The 18010-nt window shown below is 48.1% G+C and overlaps 3 protein-coding genes across 5 annotated transcripts in view; all 3 read right to left on the bottom strand.

Annotated features, from left to right (window-relative positions):
* Window positions 1-1994: 1994 nt before the first annotated feature.
* LOC135542756 (protein downstream neighbor of son homolog) lies at window positions 1995-7629 on the bottom strand. The gene is made up of 8 exons (XM_064969936.1): window positions 7082-7629; window positions 6741-6821; window positions 6318-6518; window positions 5992-6170; window positions 5668-5846; window positions 4963-5381; window positions 4589-4792; window positions 1995-2853 (listed from the first exon to the last, which is right to left on the bottom strand). The coding sequence occupies exons 1-8, from the start codon at window positions 7496-7498 to the stop codon at window positions 2716-2718; spliced, it is 1818 nt and encodes a 605-aa protein (XP_064826008.1). The 5' UTR covers window positions 7499-7629; the 3' UTR covers window positions 1995-2715.
* A 2477-nt stretch (window positions 7630-10106) lies between these two features.
* LOC135542755 (uncharacterized) lies at window positions 10107-12087 on the bottom strand. Its single transcript, XM_064969935.1, has 2 exons — window positions 10908-12087; window positions 10107-10758 (listed from the first exon to the last, which is right to left on the bottom strand). The coding sequence occupies exons 1-2, from the start codon at window positions 12085-12087 to the stop codon at window positions 10691-10693; spliced, it is 1248 nt and encodes a 415-aa protein (XP_064826007.1). The 3' UTR covers window positions 10107-10690.
* LOC135542754 (runt-related transcription factor 1-like) overlaps window positions 10880-18010 on the bottom strand; it is a 45775-nt gene continuing 38644 nt past the window's right edge. For all 3 annotated transcript variants that reach the window (XM_064969932.1, XM_064969933.1, XM_064969934.1), the window contains 2 exons: window positions 12976-13122; window positions 10880-12858 (listed from right to left, as the gene is read on the bottom strand). In XM_064969932.1, coding sequence (XP_064826004.1) covers window positions 12350-12858; window positions 12976-13122 — 656 coding nt within the window. In that variant the 3' untranslated portion in view covers window positions 10880-12349. The remainder of the gene's footprint in view (window positions 12859-12975; window positions 13123-18010) is intronic.

Below are 18010 nucleotides of genomic sequence, written 5' to 3'. Positions count from 1 at the left end.
GCGAGTTAAACAACGAACCGCAAGAAACGGGTCTGCGCACGGGTTAAGACTTCAGCCATTGGCAAGAGGATGTCCTCTTTTTTTTAACCGTGAGAAGCAGATGTCTGTGTCAGGACTCACATTATGAGCTATTATTTAATTTATATTAATCCAACCACCCTATAGAGCCCCACGGTGGAGGTGTCATAATACACATAAAACCTGGCGGTCAAACAGGGAAATTAGTCGTTTTTCCACCATTAATTTCTCTCATAGGGGATTTTAGAAAGACTTAAAATGAGGGCTGCGTTTTGTGTAGGCTTACCCTGGCTTGACATAAAAAATGTACACAAACTGTTTAGACTGGGAGGCATACAGTAAGTTTAACACTAAAACGGAAACAAAATAATATAAAACTAAATAGAAATGTTTTTGTGAAAACAAACTAAATAAAAACTAGCAAAGTGGATCTGAAAACTGAGACAAAAAATGAATATAAAACCACAAAACTATAACAACCTTTACATGAACACAAGGCAGAATGAATTTTGGATTATTATAACATACATTGATAGTATCCAGTCCAGTGTTTGGTCATAAACCCCCTCAATCCATCCTGTTAATTTGGACATCTGGTGCGTAAAGGTACCCAATTTGCACCATTTCACTTTTACACCTATTTCACGTGTAGTTCATCTATGCTCCTATTTACTCATCGAGATGCAGTTATGCAGATCAGTGGACTCAAACGTTTGCAAAACATTCTTATAGCAACGTACTATGTAAACTGAACAAAAATATAAATGCAACATGTAAAGTGTTGGTCCCATGTTTCATAATCTGAATTTAAAGATCCCAGAAATGTTCCATATGCACAAAAAGCTTATCTCTCATTTTGTGCACAAATTTGTTTACCTCCCTGTTAGTGAGAATTTCTTCATGATCACTACACAGGTGCACCTTGCATTGGGGACAATAAAAGGCCACTCTAAAATGTGCAGTTTTGTCACACCACACAATGCCACAGATGTCTTAAGTTATGGGGGAGCATGCAATTGGCATGCTGACTCCAGTAATGTCCACCAGAGCGGTTTGCTGATTTCCAAGTTGTGAACACTGTGCCCCATGGTATGGGCAGGCAGGCAGAAACAACGAACATAATTGCATTTTATCGATTGCAATTTGAATAGAGATACCGTGGAAAGATCCTGAGGCCCGTCATCATGCCATCACCTCATGTTTCAGCATGTACACAATTCCTGGAAGCTGGAAAGGTCCCAGTTCTTCCATGACCTGCATACTCACCAGACATGTCACTCTTTGAGCATACTTGGGATGCTCTGAATTGACGTGTACGACAGCATGTTCCAGTTCCCACCAATACGCAGCAACTTCGCAGTCTCCGAAGAGTGGGACAAAATTCCACAGGGCACAATCAACAGCCTGATCAACTCTATGAAAAGATGTGTTGCGCTGCATGAGGTAAATGGTCACAGATACTGACTGGTTTTCTGATCCACGCTCCTACCTTTAAGGTATCTGTGTCCAACAGATGTATATCTGTATTCCCAGTCATGTGAAATCCATAGATTAGGGCCTAATGAATTTATTTCAACTGACAGATTTCCTTATATGAACTGTAACTCAGTAAATTCTTTGAAATAGTTGCATTCATATTTTTGTTCAGTATAGAATAGACATGCTCTTGCCTGACACGTAGAAGGGAATCATGTCAGCTCTATTACAATCCATTTCTATCTGCAGATTTCAGAACGTTGTGTTCTCCTGGGTGCAGCCCAGATCGGCTTCCCGTTAACGGAACATGAAACTCTAGCTGAAGGAGAGTCAGTGCAGTGGTTCTGCTGCCAAGACACCACACTGTGACTGACTATTCTCCTCAAGAGCAAATCAGGGGAAAAATAAAAAACAAATCAGAAAATCTAAAATCTAAATCTTAGACTTCAACGTTAAAATGTATAACAGTCAAGTGGGAAAAAATAAGTCAAGCAGAAAAATCATGTGACAAACGAATTTAATCCAATAAAATGTCACCAGTAGAGATACTATATGTTGAACAATTATGTTGAAATAAAAGCTTTTAAAACAGACATTTAAAAAATGGTTCAAGACAAAAACATCTTAGGGTCTAAAATCAACAACAAGTCTGTTATAGCCAAATCCATCTCATTATGGCAAATCCAGGAATGTTACATGTACAAGAAGTCCATTTCGAGGGGCGGCAGCATACTGGTTAGCGCGTTGGACTCGTAACCGAAAGGTTGCAAGATCGAATCCCTGAGCTGACAAGGTAAAATAAAATTTGGCGTTCTGCCCCTGAACAAGGCAGTTAACCCACTGTTCCTAGGCCGTCATTGAAAATAATAATTTGTCCTTAACTGACTTGCCTAGTTAAATAAAGGTAAAATAAATGTTTTTTAAAAATCCCATCAGTCATTGGGTTGTAGTACAGAGGATAGGGGGTTAGTAAAACTACAAATGCCAGCATACCTGGAGTTTGTGGACAGGCTATTCAGACAGATATGGACAGTAAGTATACGGCAGTGTAGGAATGGTACGGTCCACTAAAGGCATCTAGGTTGTGTCCCAAATGGCACCCTATTTCCAATATAGTGCTCTACTTTATTGGACTCTGGCCAAAACCATTTCACTATAAAGAGAAAAGGGTACAATTTGGGACCCAGCCTGGCAGTCTGATAGAGGCAGGGTGAGTTGCTCTCAGGACTTCCATGTGTAGGAGTAGTTGTTCAAATGGAGCTGTCTGAGGGGAGACTTCCCCAAGGTAGAGGGCTCCTGGAGCTGCTGGATGGTGCTGGGATGAAGACCACATCCATCCAGCTCTACAGCCGGCTCAGCCTGGGAGAGGGAGAGAGGCAGGGAGGAAGAGGAGGGAGGAAGAGAAGAATATATACAAACAAGTACAAAGGATTTTTTATTATGATTTAACTTTGAATTGCAGAGATCAAATGATGAGGCTTTATACCAGTCCGTTACAGTGGTGTCGTGACGTGGATAACAGTTGAGCTGTGTGTGTGTGACTGACCTGTTCCCTGGTGGTGGTGTGCGTGTTGAGGACAGCGGTGGGTTCGTGTGTGACTGACCTGTTCCCTGGTGGTGGTGTGCGTGTTGAGGACAGCGGTGGGTTCATGTGTGTGTGACTGACCTGTTCCCTGGTGGTGGTGTGCGTGTTGAGGACAGCGGTGGGTTCATGTGTGTGTGACTGACCTGTTCCCTGGTGGTGGTGTGCGTGTTGAGGACAGCGGTGGGTTCGTGTGTGTGTGACTGACCTGTTCCCTGGTGGTGGTGTGTGTGTTGAGGACAGCGGTGGGTTCGTGTGTGTGTGTGACTGACCTGTTCCCTGGTGGTGGTGTGTGTGTTGAGGACAGCGGTGGGTTCGTGTGTGTGTGTGACTGACCTGTTCCCTGGTGGTGGTGTGTGTGTTGAGGACAGCGGTGGGTTCGTGTGTGTGTGTGACTGACCTGTTCCCTGGTGGTGGTGTGTGTGTTGAGGACAGCGGTGGGTTCGTGTGTGTGTGACTGACCTGTTCCCTGGTGGTGGTGTGTGTGTTGAGGACAGCGGTGGGTTCGTGTGTGTGTGACTGACCTGTTCCCTGGTGGTGGTGTGTGTGTTGAGGACAGCGGTGGGTTCGTGTGTGTGACTGACCTGTTCCCTGGTGGTGGTGTGTGTGTTGAGGACAGCGGTGGGTTCGTGTGTGTGTGTGACTGACCTGTTCCCTGGTGGTGGTGTGTGTGTTGAGGACAGCGGTGGGTTCGTGTGTGTGTGACTGACCTGTTCCCTGGTGGTGGTGTGTGTGTTGAGGACAGCGGTGGGTTCGTGTGTGTGTGACTGACCTGTTCCCTGGTGGTGGTGTGTGTGTTGAGGACAGCGGTGGGTTCGTGTGTGTGTGACTGACCTGTTCCCTGGTGGTGGTGTGTGTGTTGAGGACAGCGGTGGGTTCGTGTGTGTGACTGACCTGTTCCCTGGTGGTGGTGTGTGTGTTGAGGACAGCGGTGGGTTCGTGTGTGTGTGTGACTGACCTGTTCCCTGGTGGTGGTGTGTGTGTTGAGGACAGCGGTGGATTCGTGTGTGTGACTGACCTGTTCCCTGGTGGTGGTGTGTGTGTTGAGGACAGCGGTGGGTTCGTGTGTGTGACTGACCTGTTCCCTGGTGGTGGTGTGTGTGTTGAGGACAGCGGTGGGTTCGTGTGTGTGTGACTGACCTGTTCCCTGGTGGTGGTGTGTGTGTTGAGGACAGCGGTGGGTTCGTGTGTGTGACTGACCTGTTCCCTGGTGGTGGTGTGTGTGTTGAGGACAGCGGTGGGTTCGTGTGTGTGTGTGACTGACCTGTTCCCTGGTGGTGGTGTGTGTGTTGAGGACAGCGGTGGGTTCGTGTGTGTGTGACTGACCTGTTCCCTGGTGGTGGTGTGTGTGTTGAGGACAGCGGTGGGTTCGTGTGTGTGTGACTGACCTGTTCCCTGGTGGTGGTGTGTGTGTTGAGGACAGCGGTGGGTTCGTGTGTGTGTGACTGACCTGTTCCCTGGTGGTGGTGTGTGTGTTGAGGACAGCGGTGGGTTCGTGTGTGTGTGACTGACCTGTTCCCTGGTGGTGGTGTGTGTGTTGAGGACAGCGGTGGGTTCGTGTGTGTAGAGTGCGGTGCTGAAGCCTCCTCTCTGAGCAGGCCGAAGCATGCGGGTCAGGGCGTGGAGAGAATGAGGCATTATGGGTCCCGTCACCTCTAGACTGCACACGTCCTGGTACCCAGCACGCACCTGGGTCTTCACGTTCACGCTACGCGCCTGACAATTACACACAAGGCAACATGCTTATAATTTCTGTTAGACACAGCAACGTTTTTTCTGAAACTTTCCATTTCTAGTTTTTGTTATTTCCATTCATAAATTGAAAATTGAAAAGTGGGAGGTAAGGCTCCTCAGACGGTTCCAGTCTGCAGCAGTGTGTGTCTCACCTTGAGTGAGTGTAGCGTAGCTCCTCTGAAGGCTGTAGGGGCCAGTAGGGTGGGGGGCAGGCCTGCCTGTGATCCAGCCCCTGCCACCAGGCTCTTACAGTTGATGAGGAAGTTGATGAGAGTGAAGGTGTGCGTTCCTGACACACAGACTACAGACTCTGGTTTGTGGTCTAAACACACCGAGTTGCGCTCTTTGTGCAGTTTGATGGAGATGTTGTCTGGTTTCTTAATCTTATCCTGCACTCCCATCTCCGTCAGCCAGGAAAACCCACCATCGTCATCATCATCATCGTCTTCCTTGTCACTGGCTTCAGACTGTGTCTCCTCCTCCTCTCCATCTGTCTCCTGGTTGTGTGCGGTTGATCCCTGCTCCTTGCTCTTCCTCCTCTCTTCCAGCAGGGGGAGTGTGAACTCAATACCTACAACCACAGGTATTTGACAGAAAATGTTTTACTATCAAGATTAGAATATCCATATATAAACGTTTAATTACAAACTTCCACATGATATATTGTTGAGTGACTTCCTGTATTTATACTAATGCTAAATGTTTATTCTATTAGATTTATAGTTTACTTCTTACTGTTGTCACACTATTGAGAGGGAACCTGCAGGTCAGCGTTTCATTGGTCTGTAAACACCATGTGTGTATCCTGTGCATATGACATAATAAACTTGAATGATGTACTGTATCTTGTAGCTCACCATCAGCCTTCATGGACTCTCTGAGCCCCCTGGTGGTTGGGGTGAGTAGTGCAGTGATGATGCTGTTCCCCGACAGTCCCGAGGCTCTGAAAAGAGCAGTGAACTGGTAGGAACATACATAGAAATATGGACATAGTCTGGCCTTCAATAGACTGTACAGGGAGGACAGACTCACTGACCTGTGAGAGAGAGAGAGAGCAAGAAAAAGAGAAGAGGGGGAGGGAGAGAAGGAGAGAGAGAGAGGGTAGAGAGGAGTTGAAGTTAAGGTAATTTAAAGCTTTTGAAATAATACAGACAACACACTCCCCTCTGATGCCCACTCACCATTCACTCATGAGGCTCTGTTGAAGTGCCATGTCCTGGGCCCAGGGGACGTTCTTGCCAGTGAAGCTTTTCTCTGCTCCTATCCGGGGGAACAGAGAGAGCCAGGACAGGGACGGGTGCTGCCAGAACTGCAGACACTGCTGGAACCCACATCGTAGCTCAGCAGATGTTCGAGGGTCCTGGAGGAACACAGAAGTGAGTATCAGAGTGTGAGAGACAGACTGAGGACAATATATTTGTGCTGCTAGTAAAGCTCCTCAGGTACCAGTACTCCTTTGCCTTGGGGTTGCCACTGGTGTGTCTGTGTGTAACATGTATAACAGTACCTGTATACTCTGTGGTATAGTGGTGTACTGTCCTCTACAGTGCTGGGTAAGACCCTGGGCCTCCTCTGTAGCTCTGGGCTGTACAGCCCAGGAGAAGGGGAGCAGGGAGGTGAAAAGGAGACGCGTCTTCAGGCTCCAGTCTGCAGGGTACTCCACACACGCAGGGGCTGCTATGGAGGTTACTGCACCAGCCTGGGGACTCTGACACACACAAGATAAAATGTTGACTCACAAAATACCAAAACAACCCCTAACGTTAGTCTGTAGCCATGAATAGTTGAATGGGATGGAATAAAAGCCTGCACACCAGCTACTCCACAGCCTGTCTATAATGTAGATAGCCTTGATTGTAACAGGCTTTTGGTAGCTCTCCAAGAATGGAGTTGGAGACATGTCCATAAGGAGTAAGAGAATAGAACTCACCTTCAGTATGGGTGTTCTCTCCTCCTGGAACAAATCCTCATCTTCAAACAGTGAGTCCTCTTCAGACAGAGAAGTTGGTTTCTGTTGTTAGAGAGAAATGAGCGAAAGATCAGAACAAAAACAGCGGTGTGATATCACCATGAGGTGCGATGCTTTGACAGATAAAGCAATTTGACAGCTGTACAGTAGCTGGCTAACATTGCATTAACTAACTAACGTTTCATGTGTCAGTTGGCTAGATACTGTAGTTTGCTGGAAAATAAGTCTGCTAGCGTTAGGTACAGTAGAAAGCTAGATTGTTTATCACGTTATTATTGTATTAACGTGTGCCACTATCATACCTTGCCGGGCACGTCTTTGCTTAGTTTTTCTGCATGGAGAAGTCGTTCACTAAATGGCAGCGTTCTTGTTGGTGACTTCTCTCCCTCCACTCCTGCAGAGCCGCCCGGCTTCACAGAATCCGACGAGTCGGCGTCGTCATCATCAGTGTAAATAAAGACTTTCTTCTTCGCTGGACTGCTGAAGGTGTTCTCGATGCTAGCAAATGGGTTTCTCCGCTTCACTCCCCCTCCAGAGCGACCCTGGCCGAACAGGGGTCCTGGGGAGAATGGTCGAACAGCGGATATAGAGTCACACGGGCTGACAATCCCGCCTCGGCCGCCAGAACTGACACCCTCGCTGCGGGCTCTCTTCCTCCGCATTCGCAGGATTTCAGCTGGTCTTTTGAAACTAGGTGAGTAACCAGCTTGTTGTGACATTTTGTAAGGATAATGTAAAAACAAGTTTGGTCCAAAAAGAAACCCGTTTAAAATGGTTGTGTGCAGCCGATACGCCTCTATGTTGTTGTTCCTTGAATTTACTTCAACACAAAACAAATTTAGCGCGCGACGTGAGTGGAACGTCAGAGTCCCGCTAAAATTTCAGGGGAGGAGTTTCAAGTTATGCCGGCGCACTTCGAGCCAAACAACAATTCAGACGCCATCTTCTGGTTAGAATTATAACTGCAAGACCAATTTTGCCATCGCATAAAGCCACTTGATTCTCTAAATCTGCCGGGGAAAAAAATCAATATAAATTTATGTTTCTTCAGACATTAAAGTTATATCCTATATCCTGTTATGCTTCATTAATTATGACAAAATATATATCCATAAGATATAATGTGTATGTCATTTTCAATACATGTTTTCATTTCTTGATTTTATCATCTGCATTATGTCCGAGCAACAATCAGCGGTCCCCTCGACCCCTCTCTCTCTCTTGTCAAAGTGATTAATAGTATGTATGTTAATTCCTGTTAGTGATCATTTCACAGCGTTTATCATTACTGTTGGTGATCAATCACGTTCATAGCTGAACCGAACTCAATGAAACTGTCCGTCAGTCATTCTAACGGTTTTCAGGGATTAGCAAATTTGTGAATCGATCATTTGGGCTGTCATTTGGGTGGAAAGACAGTACTTTTGTCGTCTCAAAAGTATCCCAAGGTTTGTAGGAGTAATTGATTGTTGTGGGCCTTGAACTTCAACACACAGACATCAACATATGTTTGTTTCTGTGTTCGGTCCTGCCATACTAACAGCAAAGCTAACACTTTCCAGGTTATTCCTTGTGATTGAGTATGTCACGCTCATAGGCTACAAATATCAACGGGGATAAACTAGTTTAATGCGTTTCCCACGTTCCCGATGGCGGTGGGTGTTCCCCTCAACGGTTCCTCTGGCTTGTAGGCTACGCCTATTGGAAAAATGACCCTATGTCAACATGGACTATAATAAGGCGGGTGTAAGGCTTTATTGCACCTGTAATTGTATACAGGTCTTTTTCACTGAGCTGGACATGTGCGAGCATTGTCAAACAAACGAGGGGTGTAATCATTAGTCTAAACAGTTTCAAAACGTTTAGCAAATTTATTTCCGTTGCTTCCGTTTAATAAACGGGTTGCCACAGAATCGGCTGATTGAATACACCCCTGGTGAAACTTCAAACAAAGCAACGGAAAGTATGCGTCCCTGATGATAAAGTTGCGACTACAATTTAATTATCGATCTACACTTCCTCAAAGGAAGATCAAAGTGACATGGTAGCCATGCGTAGATCAAGTTTGGCCTGTTTCTCATAAGACCACCACAAAGTCTGTGGGCCTCATTACGAGACGCCATTCACAACGCTTTCTCATTGAATGTTGATTTATGATAAGGTTCCCCTAACCAAGTTATGAGGAATATAGACCTATTTGTCTGTGGATTCTTTGTTACATGTCAAAGTAGATGATTCAGTTAGTTTATAGGTAGGTTGCAACACATGAGTTATGGGTTTTAGTCCGTTTGAAACCTGCTTGGAACAGATAATAAATACCGAGAGGAACTCCTTGGTTTTGGATAAAGAATATCATAGGCTATATCATAGACTGACAGTGAATAGTGGTGTATTATATTATCAAAGATTGTGTTTCTGTGTCTCTTCCACCCCGCTGCCCTCTTCTCCTGGAGACTGTGTGGTTTTATGGGCCTTGGCCTGAGTCCTGGAGAAGGATTACAACACAGACCTAACAGCCACGCTCTGTGTACCCACTGTCTGGACAGGTTTGCCTTTATTCAGCTATCTGTGTGTCAGTTTGTGTGTGTGTGTGTGGGTTATTTAGCCCTGAGAGAGAGAGAGAGAGAGAGAGAGAGAGAGAGAGAGAGAGAGAGAGAGAGAGAGAGAGAGAGAGAGAGAGAGAGAGAGAGAGAGAGAGAGAGAGAGAGAGAGAGAGAGAGAGAGAGAGAGAGAGAGAGAGAGAGAGAGAGAGAGAGAGAGAGAGAGAGAGAGAGAGAGAGAGAGAGAGAGAGAGAGAGAGAGAGAGAGAGAGAGAGAGAGAGAGAGAGAGAGAGAGAGAGAGAGAGAGAGAGAGAGAGAGAGAGAGAGAGAGAGAGAGAGAGAGAGAGAGAGAGAGAGAGAGAGAGAGAGAGAGAGAGAGAGAGAGAGAGAGAGAGAGAGAGAGAGAGAGAGAGAGAGAGAGAGAGAGAGAGAGAGAGAGAGAGAGAGAGAGAGAGAGAGAAGGTGGCCATGTCTTTGAGTATTTACAGCACATTTCAGAAGTCTTTGTGAGTGTCTGTCTACGCACCCATATCAGTGTGTATTTTAGTGAAGGTTGCGTTTGTCTTTCTGGAAACGTAGAGTGGCAGAGAGGGCAGGCCGGTGCTTGTCTGGTTGCCTGTGTAAATTCTTCCTGGGTCAGGAATAGCATAAGGCTGTGTGTGTGTGCTTAGGAGGGGGGAGAATGTTGGCACAGATTCCAGTGCCAACAAGTCCCTTTCCCTTCAGCCCAATACGAGAGAGGGAAATGGAGAGATTGAGACAGATTGTGGGAGAGAGAGATTTAGAGAAAATACAAAAAGACTGGTTTTATTTTCTTTACAACAATATTTATATTCATAAAGTAAAACAAAATGTGAGAAAAGGCATATTTGATGTTGCTGTGACATACCTGTGTGGGAGGCAATGATGTCATCAAACATGGACAATGTTGTCATTTGCATTTAAAGACTTTTTACAAACATGAGGTGAATCATGTGGCAATGTAGGCCTTATCTGTTCCTTCACTCACACACACACACACACACACACACACACACACACACACACACACACACACACACACACACACACACACACACACACACACACACACACACACACACACACACACACACACACACACACACACACCGTACAACCAAAAAGGTATTGTAAGAGAATAAATTAAGGAATCATAAAGCAAACGACCTGTTACAGTTTGGTGTGACAGTACAATGTCCATAAGCACTGTACAGCATTCCCTGTAAATTCCTACCCTTAACCATTGTGAATCGAATAACAGTGCTGATTGTAGATCAGTGCAGACAATATCACGGCCATAAACCAATACAAACATGACAGAACAGACACAGATCTTGGCTGGCCATCATTTACATTAACAGCACTCTCTCCATTTTGAACAAGGGGAGAGGGGGATAAGGGAGGAGAGGGGGAGGAGGTACAAGGGGAGAATAAGGGGGATAAGGGAGGGGAGAGGGGGGGAGGAGGGGGGAGGAGGTACAAGGGGAGAGGGGGATAAGGGAGGAGAGGGGGATACAAGGGGAGGGGGATAAGGGAGGGGGGGATAAGGGAGGAGAGGGGGAGGAGGTACAAGGGGAGGTGGGATAAGGGAGGAGAGGGGGAGGAGGTACAAGGGGAGAGGGGGATAAGGGAGGAGAGGGGGAGGAGGTACAAGGGGAGGTGGAATAAGGGAGGAGAGGGGGAGGAGGTACAAGGGGAGAGGGGGATAAGGGAGGAGAGGGGGAGGAGGTACAAGGGGAGGTGGAATAAGGGAGGAGAGGGGGAGGAGGTACAAGGGGAGGTGGGATAAGGGAGGAGAGGGGAAGGAGGTACAAGGGGAGGTGGGATAAGGGAGGAGAGGGGGAGGAGGTACAAGGGGAGAGGGGGATAAGGGAGGAGAGGGGGAGGAGGTACAAGGGGAGGTGGAATAAGGGAGGAGAGGGGAGGAGGTACAAGGGGAGAGGGGGATAAGGGAGGAGAGGGGGAGGAGGTACAAGGGGAGGTGGAATAAGGGAGGAGAGGGGGAGGAGGTACAAGGGGAGGTGGGATAAGGGAGGAGAGGGGAAGGAGGTACAAGGGGAGGTGGGATAAGGGAGGAGAGGGGGAGGAGGTACAAGGGGAGGTGGGATAAGGGAGGAGAGGGGGAGGAGGTACAAGGAGGGGTGGGATAAGGGAGGAGAGGGGAAGGAGGTACAAGGGAAGGTGGAATAAGGGAGGAGAGGGGAAGGAGGTACAAGGGAAGGTGGAATAAGGGAGGAGAGGGGGAGGAGGTACAAGGGGAGGTGGGATAAGGGAGGAGAGGGGGAGGAGGTACAAGGGGAGGTGGGATAAGGGAGGAGAGGGGGAGGAGGTACAAGGGGAGAGGGGGATAAGGGAGGAGAGGGGGAGGAGGTACAAGGAGGGGTGGGATAAGGGAGGAGAGGGGGAGGAGGTACAAGGAGGGGTGGGATAAGGAAGGAGAGGGGAAGGAGGTACAAGGAGGGGTGGGATAAGGGAGGAGAGGGGGAGGAGGTACAAGGGAAGGTGGAATAAGGGAGGAGAGGGGGAGGAGGTACAAGGGAAGGTGGAATAAGGGAGGAGAGGGGAAGGAGGTACAAGGGGAGGTGGAATAAGGGAGGAGAGGGGGAGGAGGTACAAGGGGAAGTGGGATAAGGGAGGAGAGGGGGAGGAGGTACAAGGGGAGGTGGGATAAGGGAGGAGAGGGGGAGGAGGTACAAGGGAACGTGGGATAGGAGGGGAGTGCCTGTGGCACATTAAAATCACCCATTGTATTTTTGGCCACGAGTAATTCATAATACCAACAACAATCATAACCATGGCAAACAATCCTTTTATAAAACAAAGCTGAATTATTTTCAGTTCAGTGCTGCTACATGCTCCTCGGTGTAAAATGGCACCCTGTTTCTGTTCCTTCCTCAATTTGTTCCTTGATCATTCTAATGATCCAATAGGAACGCTCCGTGAAAGCCCCTTGTCCACTCCAATTAGCCAGCAAGTCCGTCAATCATTTGTCAACCCCGCTGCCGTGCTCAGTATGGCCGCCATACTGCCTCGGGTACCATATTGGTAGGGGAGCTACTGTGACTTCCCTCCGCTTCCACCCCCACCCCTTCGCTCTGATTTGGCAGAGACGGGTGCAGGAGGGAGGAGCCTATGGATGCGTTGGTGCAGGGAGGGAATATCCTCTGAGGAGACCGCTCCCCGCCTCCCCCCGCCATCATGGAGAATTGGTAGGACCCGGCGGCCGTGCTATAATACAGGTGGTAGGGAGAGGAACCGGCCTGGAACGGTCCACCTTGGCCCTGGGGGGCGTTTGTGGGGTAGGGCGGGGGGAGGTAGGTGTGGTAACGCCCAGCAGGGGTGGTTGCCATGGTCAGTCCGATGGCGCCGTTGGATACAGGGGTGGGGGTGTATGTGAAGGCCCCAGTAGGGTAGTGCATGCGCGGGTCAGGGTAGCGGCTGTCAGGGAGCGAGGTCAGGGAGGAGAACGGGCGATCCAGAGACATACGGGGGTCGCTGAAGGCTGTGAGGTCAGGGCCTATAGGGGGAGAGGTCAGGGGTTAGAGTGGAAGCAGGAAGTGAATGAGAGAGACCGATGACTGTAAGAGAACACTATGGGCAGTCGGCAGTGGGTGAATGAGTGTTTGTGTGTTACCTGAGAGGCGGCTGGACAGGTCACTGAGGGAGGAGCGGCTGGGTGAGATGGGCGTGGTTGAGTGGACGGTGGGCGTGGTTATCTGACCCAGGTAGGGGTAGGACTGCTCATAGGACCACGACGGAGATGTCTGCATCTGCCTAGAGTCTGAGAGATTAGAATAGAATAGATACTTTATTCATTCATTTCATTAGAATGGAAATATATCTTCTGCCTATCCCACCACCCACAGACACACACGTTGAGAGAGGGTTACACACACACACACACTTTACACTTTCACTCACTACACCTTCACTCACTACACCTTCACTCACTATACCTTTACTCACTACAACTTCACTCACTATACCTTTACTCACTACACCTTCACTCATTATACCTTTACCCACTACATCACTCACTACACCTTTACCCACTACATCTTTACTCACTACACCTTCACTCACTACACCTTCACTCACTACACCTTCACTCACTATACCTTTACTCACTACACCTTCACTCACTATACCTTTACTCACTACACCTTCACTCATTACACCTTTACCCACTACATCACTCACTACACCTTTACCCACTACATCTTTACTCACTACACCTTCACTCACTACACCTTCACTCACTATACCTTTACTCACTATACCTTTACTCACTACACCTTCACTCATTATACCTTTACCCACTACATCACTCACTACACCTTTACCCACTACATCTTTACTCATTACACCTATACTCATTACACCTTTACTCACTACACCTTCACTCATTACACCTTTACTCACTACACCTTTACTCACTACACCTTCACTCATTACACCTTTACCCACTACACCTTTACCCACTACATCACTCACTACACCTTCACCCACTACACCTTTACTCACTACACCTTTACCCACTACATCTTTACTCACTACACCTTTACTCATTACACCTTTACTCATTACACCTTTACTCACTACACCATTACTCACTACACCATTACTCACTACACCTTTACTCATTACACCTTTACTCATTACACCTTTACTCACTACACCTTTACTCACTACACCTTTACTCATTACACGTTTACTCACTACACCTTTACTCACTACACCATTACTCACTACACCTTTACTCATTACACCTTTACCCACTACATGTTTACTCACTACACAATTACTCACTACACCTTTACTCACTACGCCTTTACTCACTACGCCATTACTCACTACACCTTTACTCACTACACCTTTACTCACTACACCTTTACTCATTACACCTTTACTCACTACACCTTTACTCATTACACCTTTACTCACTACACCTTTACTCATTACTCACTACACCTTTACTCATTACACCTTTACTCACTACACCTTTACTCATTACACCTTTACTCACTACACCTTTACTCATTACACCTTTACTCACTACACCTTTACTCATTACACCTTTACCCACTACACCTTTACTCACTACACCTTTACTCACTACACCTTTACTCATTACACATTTACTCATTACACCTTTACTCACTACACCTTTACTCATTACACCTTTACTCACTACACCTTTACTCACTACACCTTTACTCATTACACCTTTACTCATTACACCTTTACTCACTACATCACTCACTACACCTTTACTCACAACACCTTTACTCATTACATCTTTACTCATTACAACTTTACTCACTACACCTTTACTCACTACATCACTCACGACACCTTCACGCACTACACCTTCACTCACGACACCACTCACTACACCATCATTTACTAAATAGTAAACAGTAAAAGATCCAGGACATGATGATGGACAGAAAGATAAAGAGAGAGATGGAGTGAGTGGGAAGAGTGGAGGAGAGAGGAAGGGAGAGGAAGAGAGAATAAAGAAGAGAAAGATGGAGAGAGATGGTCAGATGGAGACAGAGAGGAGAGGAAGTGATTAGCCTAGTGAGGGGGCGTAGGAAGAGGGGGGGGGGGGGGGGTTGTGTGTGTGTGTGTACTCTTAGGCAGCCGGTTCTTTTCCCTGTGGTCCAATAAATGCCAGTGATCGCCCTCAGACTCGCAGACAAAAGTGTGTACGTGTATGTATGTGTGTGTGTCCCACATACTCTGCAGACAGAGAGGGGAAGCAAATTGCACACAGCAGCCAAGACGTCAATGGCCTTTTTAAGTGCAGCCAGCTCCCCCAAGAACAAAACACTGAGGCCTAGGCCCAGTGCCAAGACCCCCTCCTTTCTTGGCTCCCCTCCCCAGGCTTCGGAGCTCTGATCTGGGGCAGGAGTCACACATGGCTGGGTGGGTGGCTGGAGGCGGGTCTGTGTATCCGGGGCTGCTGCTGCTGCTGCTGCGGTTCATTCATTTTTACTGCATTCCCACACACATGTAGACATATGCATAATCACTCGCCTACACGCATACGGTAAGCTTTACACACACACACACACACGCATGCACGCAAGCAAACACACGCACGCACGCACGCACGCACGCACACACACACACACACACACACACACACACACACACACACACACACACACACACACACACACACACACACACACACACACACACACACACACACACACACACAGAGAGAGACTGAAAAATGAATCATGATTTTACTCTCTCTCTTGCTCTCTATCACCATCTCTTGTTCTAACATAACAGGTATCTGCCAACAGACTCATCATTTGGACAAATCCCGATTTCGCAGGTGCTCACATCTTTCAAATGTAATTTCGGAATGGGAGGGGACATTTGGCTGATAGGCCCGAAGGTGACTGAGAGTTTCCGTCTTGGGGGTGGAGACTGCTCTAGTCTCGTTAGTTCATTTTCTAACACGTATCCCCCAGAACTTAGTTAGAGCATCTGACGCAAGTGTTTTATTTCTGGGTGTCCGAGATTACATTTGGACAGATGGGGCAAATGGAATCGGTCAGGTGGCCTCAGCTGGCACACACTGGATGGAGAGAACACACTCCTACACACATACCCACCCACCCACTCACTGACACACACATACCCACCCACCCACTCACTGACACACACATACCCACCCACCCACTCACTGACACACACATACCCACCCACCCACTCACTGACACACACACACACCCACTCACTGACACACACACACACACACACACCCACTCACTGACACACACATACCCACCCACCCACTCACTGACACACACATACCCACCCACCCACTCACTGACACACACATACCCACCCACCCACTCACTGACACACACATACCCACCCACCCACTCACTGACACACACATACCCACCCACCCACTCACTGACACACACATACCCACCCACCCACTCACTGACACACACATACCCACCCACCCACTCACTGACACACACATACCCACCCACCCACTCACTGACACACACATACCCACCCACCCACTCACTGACACACACATACCCACCCACCCACTCACTGACACACACATACCCACCCACCCACTCACTGACACACACATACCCACCCACCCACTCACTGACACACACATACCTAGTCTCGTTAGTTCATTTTCTAACACGTATCCCCCAGAACTTAGTTAGAGCATCTGACGCAAGTGTTTTATTTCTGGGTGTCCGAGATTACATTTGGACAGATGGGGCAAATGGAATCGGTCAGGTGGCCTCAGCTGGCACACACTGGATGGAGAGAACACACTCCTACACACATACCCACCCACCCACTCACTGACACACACATACCCACCCACCCACTCACTGACACACACATACCCACCCACCCACTCACTGACACACACATACCCACCCACCCACTCACTGACACACACATACCCACCCACCCACTCACTGACACACACATACCCACCCACCCACTCACTGACACACACATACCCACCCACCCACTCACTGACACACACATACCCACCCACCCACTCACTGACACACACATACCCACCCACCCACTCACTGACACACACATACCCACCCACCCACTCACTGACACACACATACCCACCCACCCACTCACTGACACACACACACACACACACACCCACTCACTGACACACACATACCCACCCACCCACTCACTGACACACACATACCCACCCACCCACTCACTGACACACACATACCCACCCACCCACTCACTGACACACACATACCCACCCACCCACTCACTGACACACACATACCCACCCACCCACTCACTGACACACACATACCCACCCACCCACTCACTGACACACACATACCCACCCACCCACTCACTGACACACACATACCCACCCACCCACTCACTGACACACACATACCCACCCACCCACTCACTGACACACACATACCCACCCACCCACTCACTGACACACACAAAGCCCATAGCCTCAGGACAGACCCCACACTGACTGCATGCCAAACCACTCTGGTTGGCACGCCACATACTGACAACCAGACTGGACACACACACACACACACACACACACACACACACACACACACACACACACACACACACACACACACACACACACACACACACACACACACACACACACACACACACACACACAGAGCTGCCTCTGACACACACATACACCCAGCCCATGGCCCCAGCTGCCTCAGATTTTCACAGATATGAAAAGAGAAGTAGGAGGGAAAGAGAGAGAGAAAGAGAGAGGGAGGGAAAGAGAGAGGTCTTGAATGACTTAATAACGGTTTCCGCTGGCAGTGCTCCTGTTGCTATTTTTGTGGCCTCAGGATCAGAGAGACACACCAGACAGGAAGGACTGGGGCCTGCCCCTCTCTTTCTGACTCCTCTCCTTCTATCCATCCATCCTTATCCCCGTTTCTCTCTCGCGTCTCATGTATCTTTTGGGGTATTTCATTTCTCTCTTCGTCTTTCCATCTCTCCATACACCCATCTCTGATTCCATCTCCATCTCATGTGACTTGTTGACATCACTTTTGGAGACAGACAGCTAATTCCTGTCAATGTCAATATTTTGCTGGTCTCTTACGTGCAATGTGAAAGACTCC

This window comes from Oncorhynchus masou, chromosome 6 (genome assembly GCF_036934945.1).
Source record: "Oncorhynchus masou masou isolate Uvic2021 chromosome 6, UVic_Omas_1.1, whole genome shotgun sequence".
Classification (NCBI taxonomy): Eukaryota; Metazoa; Chordata; class Actinopteri; order Salmoniformes; family Salmonidae; genus Oncorhynchus; species Oncorhynchus masou.
The sequence above is the reverse complement of the archived record's forward strand: the minus strand, read 5'-3'. Positions and strand labels throughout refer to the sequence as shown.